This window comes from Sinohyriopsis cumingii, chromosome 1 (genome assembly GCF_028554795.1).
Source record: "Sinohyriopsis cumingii isolate HCF-2022 chromosome 1, ASM2855479v2, whole genome shotgun sequence".
NCBI lineage: Eukaryota > Metazoa > Mollusca > Bivalvia > Unionida > Unionidae > Sinohyriopsis > Sinohyriopsis cumingii.
In genome coordinates, this window is record NC_142961.1 from 93,095,693 (window position 1) to 93,111,754 (window position 16,062).

At 37.5% G+C, this 16,062-nt stretch overlaps 1 protein-coding gene across 1 annotated transcript; it reads left to right on the plus strand.

Moving 5' to 3' along the window:
• The first annotated feature begins 1,031 nt into the window (after positions 1-1,031).
• LOC149807357 (uncharacterized) lies at positions 1,032-1,481 on the plus strand. Its single transcript, XM_089954152.1, has one exon. It carries the CDS (start codon positions 1,032-1,034, stop codon positions 1,479-1,481), a length of 450 nt encoding a protein of 149 aa, XP_089810278.1.
• Positions 1,482-16,062: the final 14,581 nt, after the last annotated feature.

The following is a 16,062-nucleotide window of genomic DNA, read 5'->3' on the forward strand; positions in this document are numbered from 1 at the left end:
ACCGAACTAAACTTTCGAATTAGACCTGATCACGTATGTATCATTCCGCAAGCTATATCAGACTATGTATATTGCCATTGCCATAACATTTCAGCCAGAGCCGTGTTAAGGCATACGCACGCGAGGCACGTGCATACGGCCCATCGCAGCAGGGGGCCCCGAGGGGACCCAAAAACAAAATATCGGTGTCGGTTTCGGTATCGGTGCAGAAAGTGGCCAAACTGTTGCTTTCGGTGTAGTCTCGGCTTCGGCCGGAAGTTAAATTGCATCTTTCGGCAGACTTCTATGTATGTCTGGATATAATGACTGACAGTAACCTGTAGACACAAGACTTTTATGCAGATTCAGATTGTAATTGTCGGTTATCACCGATTTGCCATTTTGTCAATTTTCACTAACTACGATCTATTAAACCAACCATTAGACAACCCACCAATAATGAGTAGAAATTATATGAGTGGTGCTGCGAAGAGAAAGAAGGAAGCAGCAGAATTGGAAAGGTTGGCAAACATCCAAAAGTATCGTCTTTTTTTTTTGAAAGTCAGAAAGCACAATCATCATTGCAGTCCGACATTGTTGAGACGCAAGATACTCTTAAGTCGTCTTGCTCGTCTACTGATTCCATTGTCTGTGATAAAGATGAACAGTTAGTGTCGCTGCAAGTGCAAGATGATAGTCTACCCGTTGAAAGTTCAGATATTGTCATAACACCAACAGTCGAAAATATTCCACAAGGTGTCAGCTCGGCGGGCTATCCAACAGATGCAGCCTTGTGGAGTCCAATCACTGAGGAATTACGATCTTATTGAATTCGTAGAGGTCCTGCTAGTTGCCAGCATAAAGAGTCTGATTTTAGTGCGACTCAGCGCGTGTAGGGAACTGGAGATAAGTTGCAGAGACGTTGCTTAACTGATTCCTGTTTCCGCCGTGAAGTGCGAAATGGTGAATCAGTTTGTCGCGAGTGGCTACTCTATTCGCCATCACAGAAGTCCGTGTATTGCTTTGTGTGTCGCTTGTTTTCAACAACTACGATGGGTCATCAATCTGCTCTATGTACAACTGGCTTTAACGATTGGAAGAATGCAATGACACGTCTCAGCGAACATGAAAATGGCGAGGGTCATCGAAAGTGCATGCTTATTTACAATGAGCGTGTTAGAGAAGCTGGTCACATTGATACACAATTAATGAAGCAATTAGAAGTGGAACAGCAATATTTGCGTGATGTCCTGCAGTGGGTTGTGGCTGTAGTGAAACTTTTGGCATCCAAGGGCTTGTCTTTAAGAGGTGACATTCAGATTCGAGTTTCAGAGCACAAGGAAAATTATTTGGGAAGCTTGGAATTAATTAGAAAATTCGATCCATTTCTCAATGATCATTTGAAAAGATACGGCAATGCTGGAAAAGGTAACCCTTTATATCTACTGGCAATTATATGCAAAGAGTTTATTGCATTGATAGGCACCAAAGTTGTCTGCTAAATCCTTTCAGAACTAAGACAAGCAAAATATTTTTCTCTTAATGTGGACTGCACCCCGGATGTGAGTCACACCGATCAATTGACACTGACCGTGAGATATATACAATATTGATCATCAGTGGAATGGGTCTTAGGATTTGGATGTGTCCGCGGTCATGGAGCAGAGTATCTTGCGGACACCATTGTGAACGTTTTGGAAGAAAACAACATCATCATAGCATATTGCCGTGGAAGGTCCTATGATAATGCCTCTAATATGTCCTGTCAATACTCAGGCGCGCAAGCTAGAATAAAAGGAATAAACGAATTAGCTGTATACGTTCCATGTGCGGGCCATTCCCTGAATTTAGTTGGCTTGAAGGCTGTTGAATGTTGCACGCAGTCATAACCTACTTCGACTTTCTTCAAAAAGAATATGCCTTTTTCGTGGCATCAACGCATCGTTGGCATGTCCTGGAGACATTTTTAGGACATGAACACAAAGTAGTGAAACGCTTATCAGATACGCGATGGTCCGCTCATGCTGATGCTGTGAAGGCTCTGTATCATGGGTACAAAGAAGTTCAAGCAGCTCTTGATAGGATTGCACAGGACAAAGACCAACACAGAGACGCTTCCTATGAAGCAGCGCTTTAAGCAAAAAGATGGATAAGTTGGAAATTGCATTCCTCACCATTCTCTGGAATGATATCCTTGGACGCTTCAACGAAACAAGCAAGACTCAACAAAAAGCAGACATGGATTTATCAATCGCCGTCAGTCTGATTCAAATACTGAATCTTTATGTTGATGCACTTAGAGACAATAATTATTTTGAAGAATATGAACACAGAGCCAAAACACAAACTCACAACGCAGAGTACTACGACAGCCAAGACGAGTGACTAAAAGAAATATACGAATTACATTTCTGGAAGGTCCTGCAATTGACACTGTTATGTATGCGAGCACAAAATTTAGAATTCAAACCTAATTGCCAATCATCGACTATAATCTATTGATCAATGAGCTAAGCAAATGTGAAGCTTATGAAGAAATCAGCAGCAGATTTACATTCTTAATCATATTGGACCATTTGAATGTTGAACAAATAACAGAATACAGTGAAAATCTTGCAAAGTTCTATCCTCGAGATCTTGACCAACACGAACTAATTTCAGAATGTGTACACCTGAAACACTATATGTCAGTGTCATGTGCAAAAACATCAGTGCCATCTATGTCAGTAACCTATGCCATGATGTAAATGACAATCTGGAATCAACGTTTCCAAAAGTTGAAATTGCAATAAGAATGTTTCTGTCAAGCAAACTGTACCGGTGAAAGTTCTTTCTCAAAACTTAAATTAATCAAGAACGAGCTTCGCAGCCGTATGATGCAAGAACGACTAAACTGCCTGTCTGCCATGAGTATAGAATCAGATGTGTTGGAGTCTTTGAATTTCGATGATATAATCAGAGACTTTGCTTATAGCAAAACACGAAAGCGATGTTTGTAAGAAAATGTCCTAACAATGTTTTGCAAAGTAAGCAAACATTTACTCATTACAATAATACAATCTCGCTTTGAATTTAATTAACACTACAAACTTTAGCGTATGATTAACTAAACTTATATTGGTTTTACACTCGTAGTAGGCCTACGAAGTTTGTTGTTAGCTGTGTTAGCAGTTTAGTACTATATTAATAAATTTAACAAAATGACACACATGCATATGGAAATCGAATGAATACTCTGTATCTGAGACTGAGAGATTGAGACGGAAATCGGGTTACATTTAAGGTTAGGGTTGTGCCTTGGGCCCCCAAACTTCTTAAAACGGCTCTGATTTCAGCCATTGTTCATTGGAAACCAAACTGTGTTAAAACGTCATTTAATGTTTACACTGATTATTTTAGTGTGAAAATAAGTCTGAGCGCTCACTTAATGATATTTTCAATGGATGTTTTGATTTATTAGATTTGTCTGTGGATGAACAAAGCAAGCTGTTTGGTTCACATGAAAGTAAAGTTGAAACTTTTAACCTAGCAAACGACCGAACGTGTCATCCACAATGGCCATAATAAACGTGACAATGCAGTATTGTAAACACCACTATGATCCTGTGAACACTTCACAAATCGGATGGTTCAGACTATGAGCCGTGCTCTCTAGGATCTATAACAATGGCGTCGAAAGGCATATTGAGGCCAACGGCTAAACGTCTCTCAGAGACGTTCCAGCTTACAAGTCTGTCCCAATACTAAATTCGAAAAACTATAAAATTCAACTGAAGAAGGCGGGTTTCGGCAGAAAAGCAAGTACCTCAGAGCCATAAGCCAAAACAACACAGAAGCCTTATTTCCGTCGGCAAAATGGGCTGTCACCCTCCCCCCCCCCCAGGTGCTTCGCAATTTTCCCCATTTTACGTTTTTGAGAAAATGTTTGGATTTATAGTACGAGTCATACGGGTCACGTAATTAGCTGGGATCCATCCAACAGAAACCTTGCACGTGCAAATATACTTAGCTTGTGCATTTTGAATATCATCAAAATGTACTTTCTTAGCTACTTCTGCTCAGAATTGAATGGGTTCCAGAAACTGATCCACGTTTGTAAGTTTAGACAATATTTCCAAAACAAATCACGTTTCAAAGGATCATTTACTGCACTCCAAAACGAAATTAATTCCCCAACAACCAATACTAAATCATGCGTCTTCTTCATTGTTTCAACTAAAAGAATTTCATATTTTCCGCCTTTTATCAATGGCAGAACGAAAATACATGCGCTTGCATCAAGGCAAATTGACCCAGAGCTACAGAACATCACAACTTGAAATGTTATATTTTTTGAATCGACAGAAAGACAAATTCCGTCCATTTCAAACCAACATTCTCTACTGGTGTTCAGCACTAGAAATACAATGACACACATATATAAATGTCAGCAAAATGAAGTCTTACATTTTGAAAATATATAGCATATTAATCTCATTACCGTTTTCTTCCAAACATGTATGTCTCTTTTTTTTTAAATATAAAAACACGATATTTCTTTTATAAGATAGTATTTAAATCTTGCCACTTTTCATGACTGTCAGTAAGAATAAAGTAAATCATAATCTTGAAACTCATTTTATCAATGGGGATTTTTTTACAGCTGGCTTTATAAACATAATTAGACTGGTTTTCTGATTGGCAGACGTAATTTGTTCCCAATTTTTCAATATATATATATATATATATATATATATATATATATATATATATATATATATATATATATATATATATATATATATATATATATATATAATCATTATTTACCTATATATAGCGACGGAAAAGCTTTGCGTGCAAAACTGCGTGGATGATGAATGCAGCTATCTCAAAGAACAATGAAAGTGACTACTGCCTAACACTTCTATATCAGAACAAATGTAATGTAACGTTCTATGGTCTTAAACTAAGTAAAATAAAAAAGAGAAAACCAACAAGTTTTGTATAATTCAACAAGTTTTTTATCTCCTTAAAATATTGAGTGAAAATGTAATAAGAACTTATTAGATATTAAGCATTAAGTCACAAATAATCCTAAAAGTTCTACCAAAATTCCAAAATTATCCGATCAAGTTCATTTCCAGAATATTCCAAGTTGCAAACAAGGTCTAGTCTCTTACTAAACAGTGAGTATAAAACACGTTAAACATCAGGTAAATCTGGTTTTTACCCAAGGGGAAACACGATGTACTGAACTCAGATCCAAGTTTACATGTTTACCTCGAAGTGATGATGATCTTAAAATATAATCCTAAATCACAGACAAGAATTAGCTGTGTAACATCTTGTTTACACCCAAAAAGCATTAAGCCGGTAGGCCCAAACTCCTACCCTCAGTTATGGACAAATGACTTTCACACAATACAACTTAAATATACCTAAGAGTACCAATGTTTAAAGAGTTACTGAGTTCTGAGAAAGTTGGCTTTTTCAGAATTTTTTAAGATGATTGATATTTTTCGTTACTTTCTAATCATCAATACTACATGTGTATGTTGTGCGTTCCATTTTTCAGGAAGGGATACAACCATTGTAAAGTAACGCATTTGCTACAGATTAGTTTGTTTTCCGTTGATCGTAACTAAAATCCTATCTTTCTAATTATATCAACATTCATGTGTATTTAAGTTTTTACTTGTTCGTATTACACGGGTGTATTGATTTTGATGTTGCTATCAGTCTGAGTTAAATTGCAATTACTGTGAAAGACTATATCATCCATGGCCGATGCGGAGTGAGAGGGGTACCCTGATATTTGGGAAACTCAGGGTCTCTATATCACTTGTCCAGATTTGTGTCGTGGAAAGATTAACCCCACTTCGCTTCACAACCTCCAAACAAGACCAAAGCTCGATTGGCGTAGAGAATGGGTTTCATGATTTGCCTTCGACTATGTGAGAGATCTTCGCATCTGACTGGAGATCTACCGCTCGTCGCGAAGCTGGGCAGTCTTCAACCAATAAGGTGTCGCCACGCAACACACTGTCTGATTCAGTGGGTGTTTTGGGCTTAGAGTTTATACACTGGTTGTTGACTGCACATACTGCACCAGGCAAATTAAAGACAAAGAGAAAGAATAAGCAAGCTCTAAGAACAGGATGCTGAAACGTCAGAACCAATGACAAAACGGTCAGTTATGCGCACAAAACTACTTTGATCCAATAATCATTTATAGTATCAACTGAGTCAGAGAGAAAGACAACAGCTTCTTCTAGCAAGGAAATAAAAAATAATGTATGGAGTAGACTATGTTGTAAAAAGAAAAACATGTTCATGCATGTGATCGAGCCGCTCACAAACGATTCAGAGAAAAAGAGTCTTGGTAGTCCACCTATTAACTTCTGAGGGCCCTATTACCCATGTGATCGTGTACACACCAACACTTTACTCGTCCTCAGAAAAAAGGACCAGTTTTAGGACGAAATCAAGGCAGCCATCAACAGAATCCTGAAACAAGAAAACCTGCTTATGTTGAGGGACTTGAACGCAAGCAAATGTGCTGATACTCAGTGAGCATCATGGGAACAGTCAAAAACTACTTGAACTGTGTTCCCAGCGAAACCTCAGCGGCACAAATTCTTGTATACAGACCGAGCTTCAACACAAGGTGTCATGGTGACATCCCAGATCCGGCAACTGGCAACAAATGAATATGTTCCTCACCAGGCAGATCGACTGCAATAGTGTCCTGACAGCTACCTTGGTATTCAGTAAGGCCAGGCTTCAGCCAAAGAATGTGCATCGATCGAAACAGAACGGAATCTCCCGTATAACTGGCACCACCACAGTCGACCAAGAGAACTCACAGCTATACAATGACGTCCTGAAACAGGCTCCCCATTCCATCAGCACGTGCTAGCAGAAATGGGAGCAACTGAAGAACGCAATCTACATCACAGCCCTGTCAGTCTTTAGTCAAAAGCAGAATAAGATCGCTGGTGGATTCGATTGAAGTTTTAGTGAGATGACTCTAGTCACTGAGGATAAACGCATCGGTCTTGCTAACCATAAGAATATACTCCAAGTCAAAAAACATTACAGCCATAGAGTTCTGAGATGCCAGAAGAAATGTGTAATATGCTGTTGGATGCAGCTATGCCAGTACATCTAGACATTAGAAGATACATGCAACATCAAAGCGATGTATGTATATTCAACTCAAAAATTCAGCTCCTTTGAAATCAGATTCGATCGTGATAAGCAGATGGAGATGTTAGTGGAGCACTAGTCGCAACTGTACATTTATATCTGGCAAGAACTCAAAGATGAACCAATCGTTAAGAATCTCCGTAGGGCCATAAATAGACATGCAAATAAAAAGTCTCTCAGAAAGGATAGCATACCACCAGAAGCCATGAAATGTGGAAAAACCGTACCAATTCGACATCTCTCCGGACTCTTTTGCCTATGCTGGAAAGAAGGCACTGTACCACAAAATATATGAGACCATAATATCATCACTCTCTGTACAAAAAACAATAGCTACAGCAACGATTGTAACAACAATCTCAGCATTTCCCTGCGTTGCGCTCCATAGGCAAAGTGTTTGCCCGACTCGTCTTGAACAGACTTAAGAACATTACGAATTGAACCTACTCTGAGTGACGATGCGGCTGCTGAGTAGAGAGGTCCACCATCGACATACGATCTCAATGATTGTTGTTGTTGTTGTGGGGTTTAACGCCATTTTTCAGCACGATAGGCTATACATGGCGGCCAGTATTAATGGTGGAGGAAGAACCCGGAAAACCCCGGAAAGAACCACCGACCCAGGAGAAGCTACTGGCAAGCTTTCTCACATGCCCACATTGGCTGAATCTTAGACTCGAACCGCCGCAGACAGAGGTGAGATGGCAGTGATCCGTAACGAAGAGCGCTTTAGACCACTCGGCCACTAGGGGCCCCCGATCTCAATGAGACAACTGGAACAGAAAAGCCATTCTACATAGCCTTCATTAACCTCATAAAAGTCTTCGCTTTTGTCAGAAGCGGATTGTTCAAGCTACTAGAAAAATATGAATGTCCTGTAAAGCTCTCAGCGTGATCCAGCCTTTCCATCAAGTATAATGGCTCAACCTCAAAGGCTTTTGAGATATGTAGTACAACGCCGAACGTCTCAGGTCCAAAACAAAGATCCTCAAATTTATCACTCAAGACCTACCATTTGCAGTTGATGCAGCCGTGACTAGCCACACAGATGCTCATCTCCAAAACCTTGTCAATCGATTGTCACAAGCTTGCCAGGATTTACGGCTTACGATCAGCCTAGAATAGAGACGGTAGCGACGTGTCAACATGAGCCACCTTCCATGAACAACTACGAACTTCATCAGTTTGCATCAGTGCCGGATTAAACCATGTGGAGACCCTTAGGCCCTTAGGCAGTCGAAATCTTTGCCCACCCCACCCACCCACCCCCATCGAAATTATCTCCTAATACGTTTTATCAATATTATTTTGATCCGTTGTCGCGAGGACCCTAGGCCGGTGCCTGCTCTGTTTATTTGGTAATCCGGCACTGGTTTGCATACATTGGATCTACCATCATGCTTGATTCAGAACTCGCCACTCGCTTTCGAAATGCTTCCTCGACGAAAGAATGACCAAACGGAAATATATCGACCAACAATAAGCTGAGTGAACACATCAAAATACAAGTGGAACAAACATGGGTCGTCAGAACGTTTTTCTATGGCAGCAAGCTATGGACATCCTAGAAAGACAGAATTTACTTTAGTGTACACACATGCACAGCATGTTCAAACTGCTCATACAGTGTGGCCTACGACGGCGTGGACATGTGTACCGAATGGATGATGGACGCATGCCAAAGACATCCTCTACTGTGAGCTGCTCGTCAGATCGCATACACCTGAGATTTAAAGATGTGTGCAAACTACTATCAAGGCATCGAACATCGATGTGGACAGCTGAAAAGCATATACCCAGAACCACAGATGCTGGAGGCACGAGCTTGATCGAAGACTCCAAATGTGCTAGAGAAAACATGTTATTCGTCAATCAGTAGAATGCCTTCCTAAGAGGGAAAACCCATGGTGTTCCGAGACTACTGAAAGACTCAGATTTGTGACAAGTATTGCAATCATATATTGTAACTTTCATCTGATTGGTTTCCGAAAAAAGACAAATAGATCATTAATGTTTTATTTAAAGCATGTATATGCCAGAATATAAATGCACAACAATCTTGGTATTATCTATCTGTTATCATCATCTCTTCGTCCTTTATTATTGCTCCTCTTTACTTGCTCTAGTTATTTCTTACGTATTGCGTTATTTGTTAAGTTCTACTGGCATACAATTGTATATTATATAGCAGAAAGAAACGTGTAAGCTTTTATAAACTTATTTCCAACTCATGTAAAATTATTGTATTTTATGTCCGTAACTAAACATACAGAATTACCTTTAGGACATACTTATAAACGGCAGTTTGATATGAGAAAAATTTAAATAACTGACCAGTTCATATAATCAATGATTTTCATGTCATAATAGAATGTTATACTGGAGCTCGATTCAAACAAAATCGACGAAACTGATTAAATAAGTTTAACCCCTTTTATTATCAAGTTGACAGAAGACACTAATTACTTGATTTGTATTGATCTGAACTGAGCAGACGTGTCATATTGTTTGATGTTATGTATGAAACATGAGATTAATTTTAAATTCGTGCATAAGTAATATGAATGTGATCCAATCCATTCCTGAGAACTCGTGATACCTCTCCCCTCATGCCGGCGTTTTGTGTGTGCATTAATGAGTGAGCATAAATCAGTATTTTGAAATTACCTGGCACCCTGGGTAACGCTGTACGCGGCAAAGAAATAAAACCCGTCTGCATTTATGTTGATAGATGATAAAAATGTATTTGTGAGCACACAGTTCCGTGGTATCACTTTAATAGGAAAGGATATCGTCCACCTCGGATTTACAAGTGTCTGGAAGGGATTTATTTCTAGATTTCCATAACACTGCTGTAGTTTTGCATTTACCTTTTACTGCACTCTGTAATCTACACAGCAGGTGTTGTGATAATCTGAGGTTGCATTAATTAATCTTTTTGATGATTGTATTTATTGCGTCAAAGTCGGCAAAAACGATCTTCTGGATAACTTGTGCATCGCAAAGTGAAAAATACGAAAGCACTAACGTGGTCTTCCTTACAATTACAACAGTATGCGCTTCGTAAAGAATTATCATAAGAAGAACGGTCAGGGAATATTTGCATCATTCTAGTAATGGTGTTTACAACTTTCTCTAACCAGTATATTTGAGACTTGACAACTAAGCAAATTTCATGTCAGATTTTGTAGATGTAACATTGTTAGTATCCATCATTACTTTTCAGGAGCACATAAAAAGTTTCTTTTATTTCCAATATCCATCTCGCATCAAGGTGATGACATGAATAAATGTATTAAACATTTTAAAGATTCAAACACTTGCATCTGTACCTCGTGTTCGTGTTTTAATAAAGTGGAGTTGTGACATACTGGTTGAGGAATGCAGACATTTTCAAATATACTTGCTAATGATTAAGTAATGCACCAATTATACGTACCTAGCAGAACATATGTACCCACTGTGGTGGAGAAGGGCCATTATTCTTATACGATTGGACCGTAATAATAAACAGGAGTCCGTTATTGCCTATAATTTCACTCGAGACACTTTGAATATTTGAAATGTTCTGAAAATTGCATCGAACCCATTATTTGGAGAATTGTACTCCATATTAAAAAAAAAATCGCAGCTATAAAGTCATATTCCTGCTATCGTGTACACATGCCTGATCAATACGTTCCATTGAGCTGTACCACGAGAACAAATCTTATATTGTTAGACGTAATCCAGTTTATATAACCAGTTTTTACCCTTTATTTTAAATATGTTATATTGTTTACCTTATTCGTTTATTTCATTTCTGAAGGAAATATAACATCTTTTATCTTTTATCTTTTTATCCTGTATTACTACATGTCTCCATTTATTTGAAAGGGTTTATCTTTCTAACGTTGTTTTACAATTCTGTATCTTTACATTTTTAGAACTTCTAAACAGCACGTTATTTGGGATGACCTCTCATTAAACGCCATTCATTCATTCATTCATTCATCAAAGCTTAGGCTAATGACTTTTACATGGAAAAGTAATTGCAAATTAGTACTCAACACAGATCAATTTCTGGACACACAAGCTATGGAAAAATATGGTGTTAATAAAACAAAAGATATCAATTAGATTCAGTTGCGGTAATAAATCTAAAGTACATTTAATACAAATTAATGCAATTCCAAAAAGTAGTCCTACCAACTGTATGATGGATAGGATATTGTTCAAAAGCCTCTAAGAACATGAACAAATCATACAGGACACAAGCAAATGTTTCGTAACTATTTGTTATGTATCGTAAATTGATATGATGGTGCAAATCAATAAATATTGGCGATATAATATTTTTGACATTTTAAGAATAAATTTTATAGCAAATTACATATGCAATTTTAAAGATGTTTACCCTTGTATATTTATACTTAAAAAAGAAATGCCACTAATTACAATAATATCTGCTTCATGTATTCAAGTCATAATCAACCGCAGTAGTTTCAGTGCCTGTAGCAAATATTATCTGTACAACACCAATTTCTAGAAAAACACATATTCTCCTTACATCATGATGCTTTTAGAAACAAAAGGTAGAAGTAAATTTCTTTTTCGGTGATTCATTACAATAGCTTGGCTTAGTCAAGTTCATAGGAAATAAAGGTTGTATGCAGAAACGTGATGAATGTGTATTGATGCAAGTTACATATTATGCTTCAACCTAAGTTTTACGGACGTCAGACGTAAAAGAAAATCGCATTATCAATTAAAAACGTAGAAATATACGTGCCTAATACCTGCATAGGATGTTCACAGTGTCAATGTTTATACATGAAAAATACCGTCAAATTGCGTTAGTGTACAGCAATCATAAGTATCATTCCAATAATTTGTTTTGCTCTAAACCAAACGCTTCATATTTTGAAATAATACATACCTATATCTTCTAGTTATGGCCAAAGCGCTGCATTCATAAGTGGTTACACCAAGAGATTTGCACTTAAATGGATACGAACTGTTACTACAGCTAGACGGGCACAACGTGATGTAGACTACCATTGCTGATGCGCCATCATACCATCTATCTGCCCAAAAGACGTATAGGTTTCTCGTCGGAACTGCATTACAAAAGTCTTGCCGAATACTTAACAAAGCTTGCCAATTTTGATCATAAAATCTTGTTGGACGGAGACCAAAAAAAAATCCCATCAAATAAAAATAAGCAGCACAGGAACCTAGAGGCACAGAAACAACAGAGGGCTCACAATGGAAGAAAAGAGACCTCGCAATGTCACTACACAGCGCTGACTGCTTTTCGGAATTGGTCACGACAATGTTACATATTTACAAACAGTTATTCTGTTTATTATTGGTAACAATACGTGCATGGAGAACCTATTTATACGTTCTTCCTCGATAAAATACTTGCTTGATAAAAGCAACTTTATTCTACGGATTTGCTCATAGCATGCAAAAAAAAATTGTCCATACAATTCACTCACCTGGATTACAGATAAAATCATTGACCTTGTTTCAGACGATGTCGAGATATATCCACATGCTAAGTATGTTTAAATACGCAACTAACATCTTTTGAAGAAAACAACAACAGCAACAACAAAAAACAACGACAAAACAACAACCTCAACCCTCAAGTTACCGTATGTCGCGGAAGTCAGTCCGCTACCAAATATTGACCACATATTGACAGATGTTGGGGTCATTTTCGAGGTGGTGGTGTTTGGATATATATATATATATATATATATATATATATATATATATATATATATATATATATATATATATATATATATATATATATATATATATATATATATATACATATATGTGTGTGTGTGTGTGTGTGTGTGCAAGTTACCGTATAGCACAAAAATCAGTCTGCCACCAAATATTCACCTCATGAGCAGCAGAGAGGGCGAACAGACCATAGAATTCCGACAAAAAAAATAAACAAAAAAATAAAATCATCTCGTAGAAAGGTCCAGATTTTTACAAATAAACGTTTCCTGGGAGGTTTTTACTTTTGTTGAAACCAACCGCATCAATAAAACCTTAGTTCGAAAAGGTAGCCGAAAAATAAAGTATTCTACGTGTTTATTTATTTTTTGTCTGTTTACTGGACGACCAACATTGGTAGACGCCCTCTCTGCTGCTATTAATTAAAAAATTGTTATATTAAAAATAATGGTACATCTAGAATCTCATACTGCAAGAATAGCACGAGAGAGACTAGAAGCAATTAAAAAATTTCTTCCCGTGCGAGATTCATTTAGAAAAAATCTACAAGCGCAGCAAGAAGCACGAGTTGAGTACGAAGAAGACACTAAAAAACTGTTTAAGCCCGTCACTGCAGCTACTGAGAAAGTTACAACAGTCATCAAAGAAGATCTTCTTCCGGTATCAAAACAAACAGCAGAACAAACCGAAAAAATAGCAAGAAGAACTAAACAGACAAAGAAGATTTTACGAGATCTTCCAGTTGATATAGCTGCTGCTCAACCTCCACCTGTTGGTGAGGAAATACTTGAAAGTATTGGAAAACTTCGTGCTGAAGTCGCCGACGTGCGAAAAGAACATACACCCGAACCCGAACTAGTAGAAAAAAACGTAGAATTGATTGCAAAATTTAGGAAAGGGGTTGTTGAAGAAATTAGAAATACTAAAAAAGAACAATTACCCGAAGTAATATTAAATAGTATATTTAATAAATCTGATATTTTTAAACCTCGTCATGAAAAAGTAAGTGATGATAATACTATTAGATATATATATATCGAGTATATCACAACAAAAAACAGGCTAAAGGTCGAGAATATAAAATTATTGAAGAAGGAGTAAAAAGACTTTATAGAGGGAGACTGAAACAACTAGAACAAGAACAACTCTCCCAGTATCAGCTTCCTCCACCTTTACAACGTAAAAACATTTCTGCGCCGGCAATGACATATTCACCGGTAGAATCACCACATGGATTTCAAAGAAGTGACTCACCTGACATATCCCTGGTCACCGCTGAAGTACTTTATCCTGTAATGCAACCACCAGTATTTAAAACACCTCAAGATGAACATAAAAAAGGTTCTGGTTTATGTCCTGATAATATCATTAATGATGTATCACGGTTAGAAGTTCTCATAGGAGGAAAACGTGCCGGAAATAATTCACCAGAATTAATTAATGAAGCATCTGATATTTGTCGGCGATTATTTCAAGGTGGTGTCATGGATATCGGCGTTTACCGAGAACTTATCGATGAACTTGTTGATGACTAGTTGTTAGATAAATAACAAATAAAAATAAGATGATCATACATAATAATCATCGTAAATCTGTACAGGTCAGAGCGGTAAACTCACGATTACCAATCTACAGGGCTACTTACGGAGATGGACTTGGTGATGTTATTCAGGGATTATTTACAAGGATAGCTCCAAAAGCAGTACCTGTTGCAAAACAATTATCGATGAAAGCTATTGATATTGTTCGTGATAAAGCTCCTGGAGCAATTGTCAATGTTGCTGGTAAGGCGTTCTCGGCGATCAAAGATAGACTAGCACGATTATTGCGACGAAAATCACAACCACCAGCAAAATTACCAAGTACTGAAATTATGCCAGCAGATGTCAGTAGAATAATAAATCAGGCTGCAAATCAAAAACTAGCGGCGATAACTGAAGAAGCAGAAAAAAATATAACAGCAAATTTAATAGCAGGAAGCGGTCTTCGTCGACGATGATTTAAATCATCATTTGGAAAAATGGTAATAATAATAAAAATGTTCAAGCGCGAATCAGACCCAGCATTTGATATGGAGGCACCTGTCCTTAAGTATGAATCTGTACGTGATTATCAGTTTTATTCTTATGACGCAATACAACCAAATCAGCGGGGGAGAATAGAATTACAGATTCATGATACAAGTAGATATTTCTTGCCCGTTGAGGCGTTTATTGAAGTAGAAGGTAGACTTGTAACGAATGTTGTAGCTAATACGCCATATGCTGCTAATTTGCGTGTTGGTTTTGTCAACAACGGGATTATGGCGTTGTTTGATAGCGCCACATACATGATTGATGGAAAAAACATTGAATCAGTTCAAAAGGATTTTGATGTTGCTACAACAATAATTGGTCTAGCGAGATATTCTGATGATTACACAAGATCAGCCGGTCCAACAATGATGTTTGCCAAGGATATTACTAACAACGCTGATCATGTTCAATATATTAAATTACGGACACCACGAGAAACTGCAGTTATTGATCAAACAGGTGATTTTGAGCATGAAGATAGACCAGCAGGTGAATTTGAAATTATAAAAAGTGTTAATACGAGATACAACTTAGGGTTTGCAACACGCCGAGCAGCGTTGTCAGGAGATAGAAATTTTTCATGTGTAATTCCATTATCTCACATCTTTGGATTTTGCAGAAATGTTAGAAAGGTCATCTTTGGAGCTAAACACACAGTTGTGCTCGTAAGAAAAGGTGATGATAATGATGCAATCTGGCGAGATAATGGTATTGCTGATGGTAAAGTAAATATATCAAAGCTTTCATTGTGGATGCCAGTAATGACTCCATCTATTACTGAAGAACAAAAATTAATATCTTTTATGGATCAAGGCGGTACATCATTGCTATCATGGTTGACAGTAACCACATATGCTGTTCAAAGTAATGTTAATTGTTTATTCACATGGAATATAGCATCACAACAAGGTGTGTCTGCGCCACGACATATTTTTATTGCTCTGCAAAATAATAATCGGACGAATAATCAAACTCATTCACATATGATATTTGACAACCTTGGAGTTAATGAAGTTTCCTTGCGGATAAATGGACATCAAGAACCAGCTGAAGATACATTGTTAAATTTTGGTCA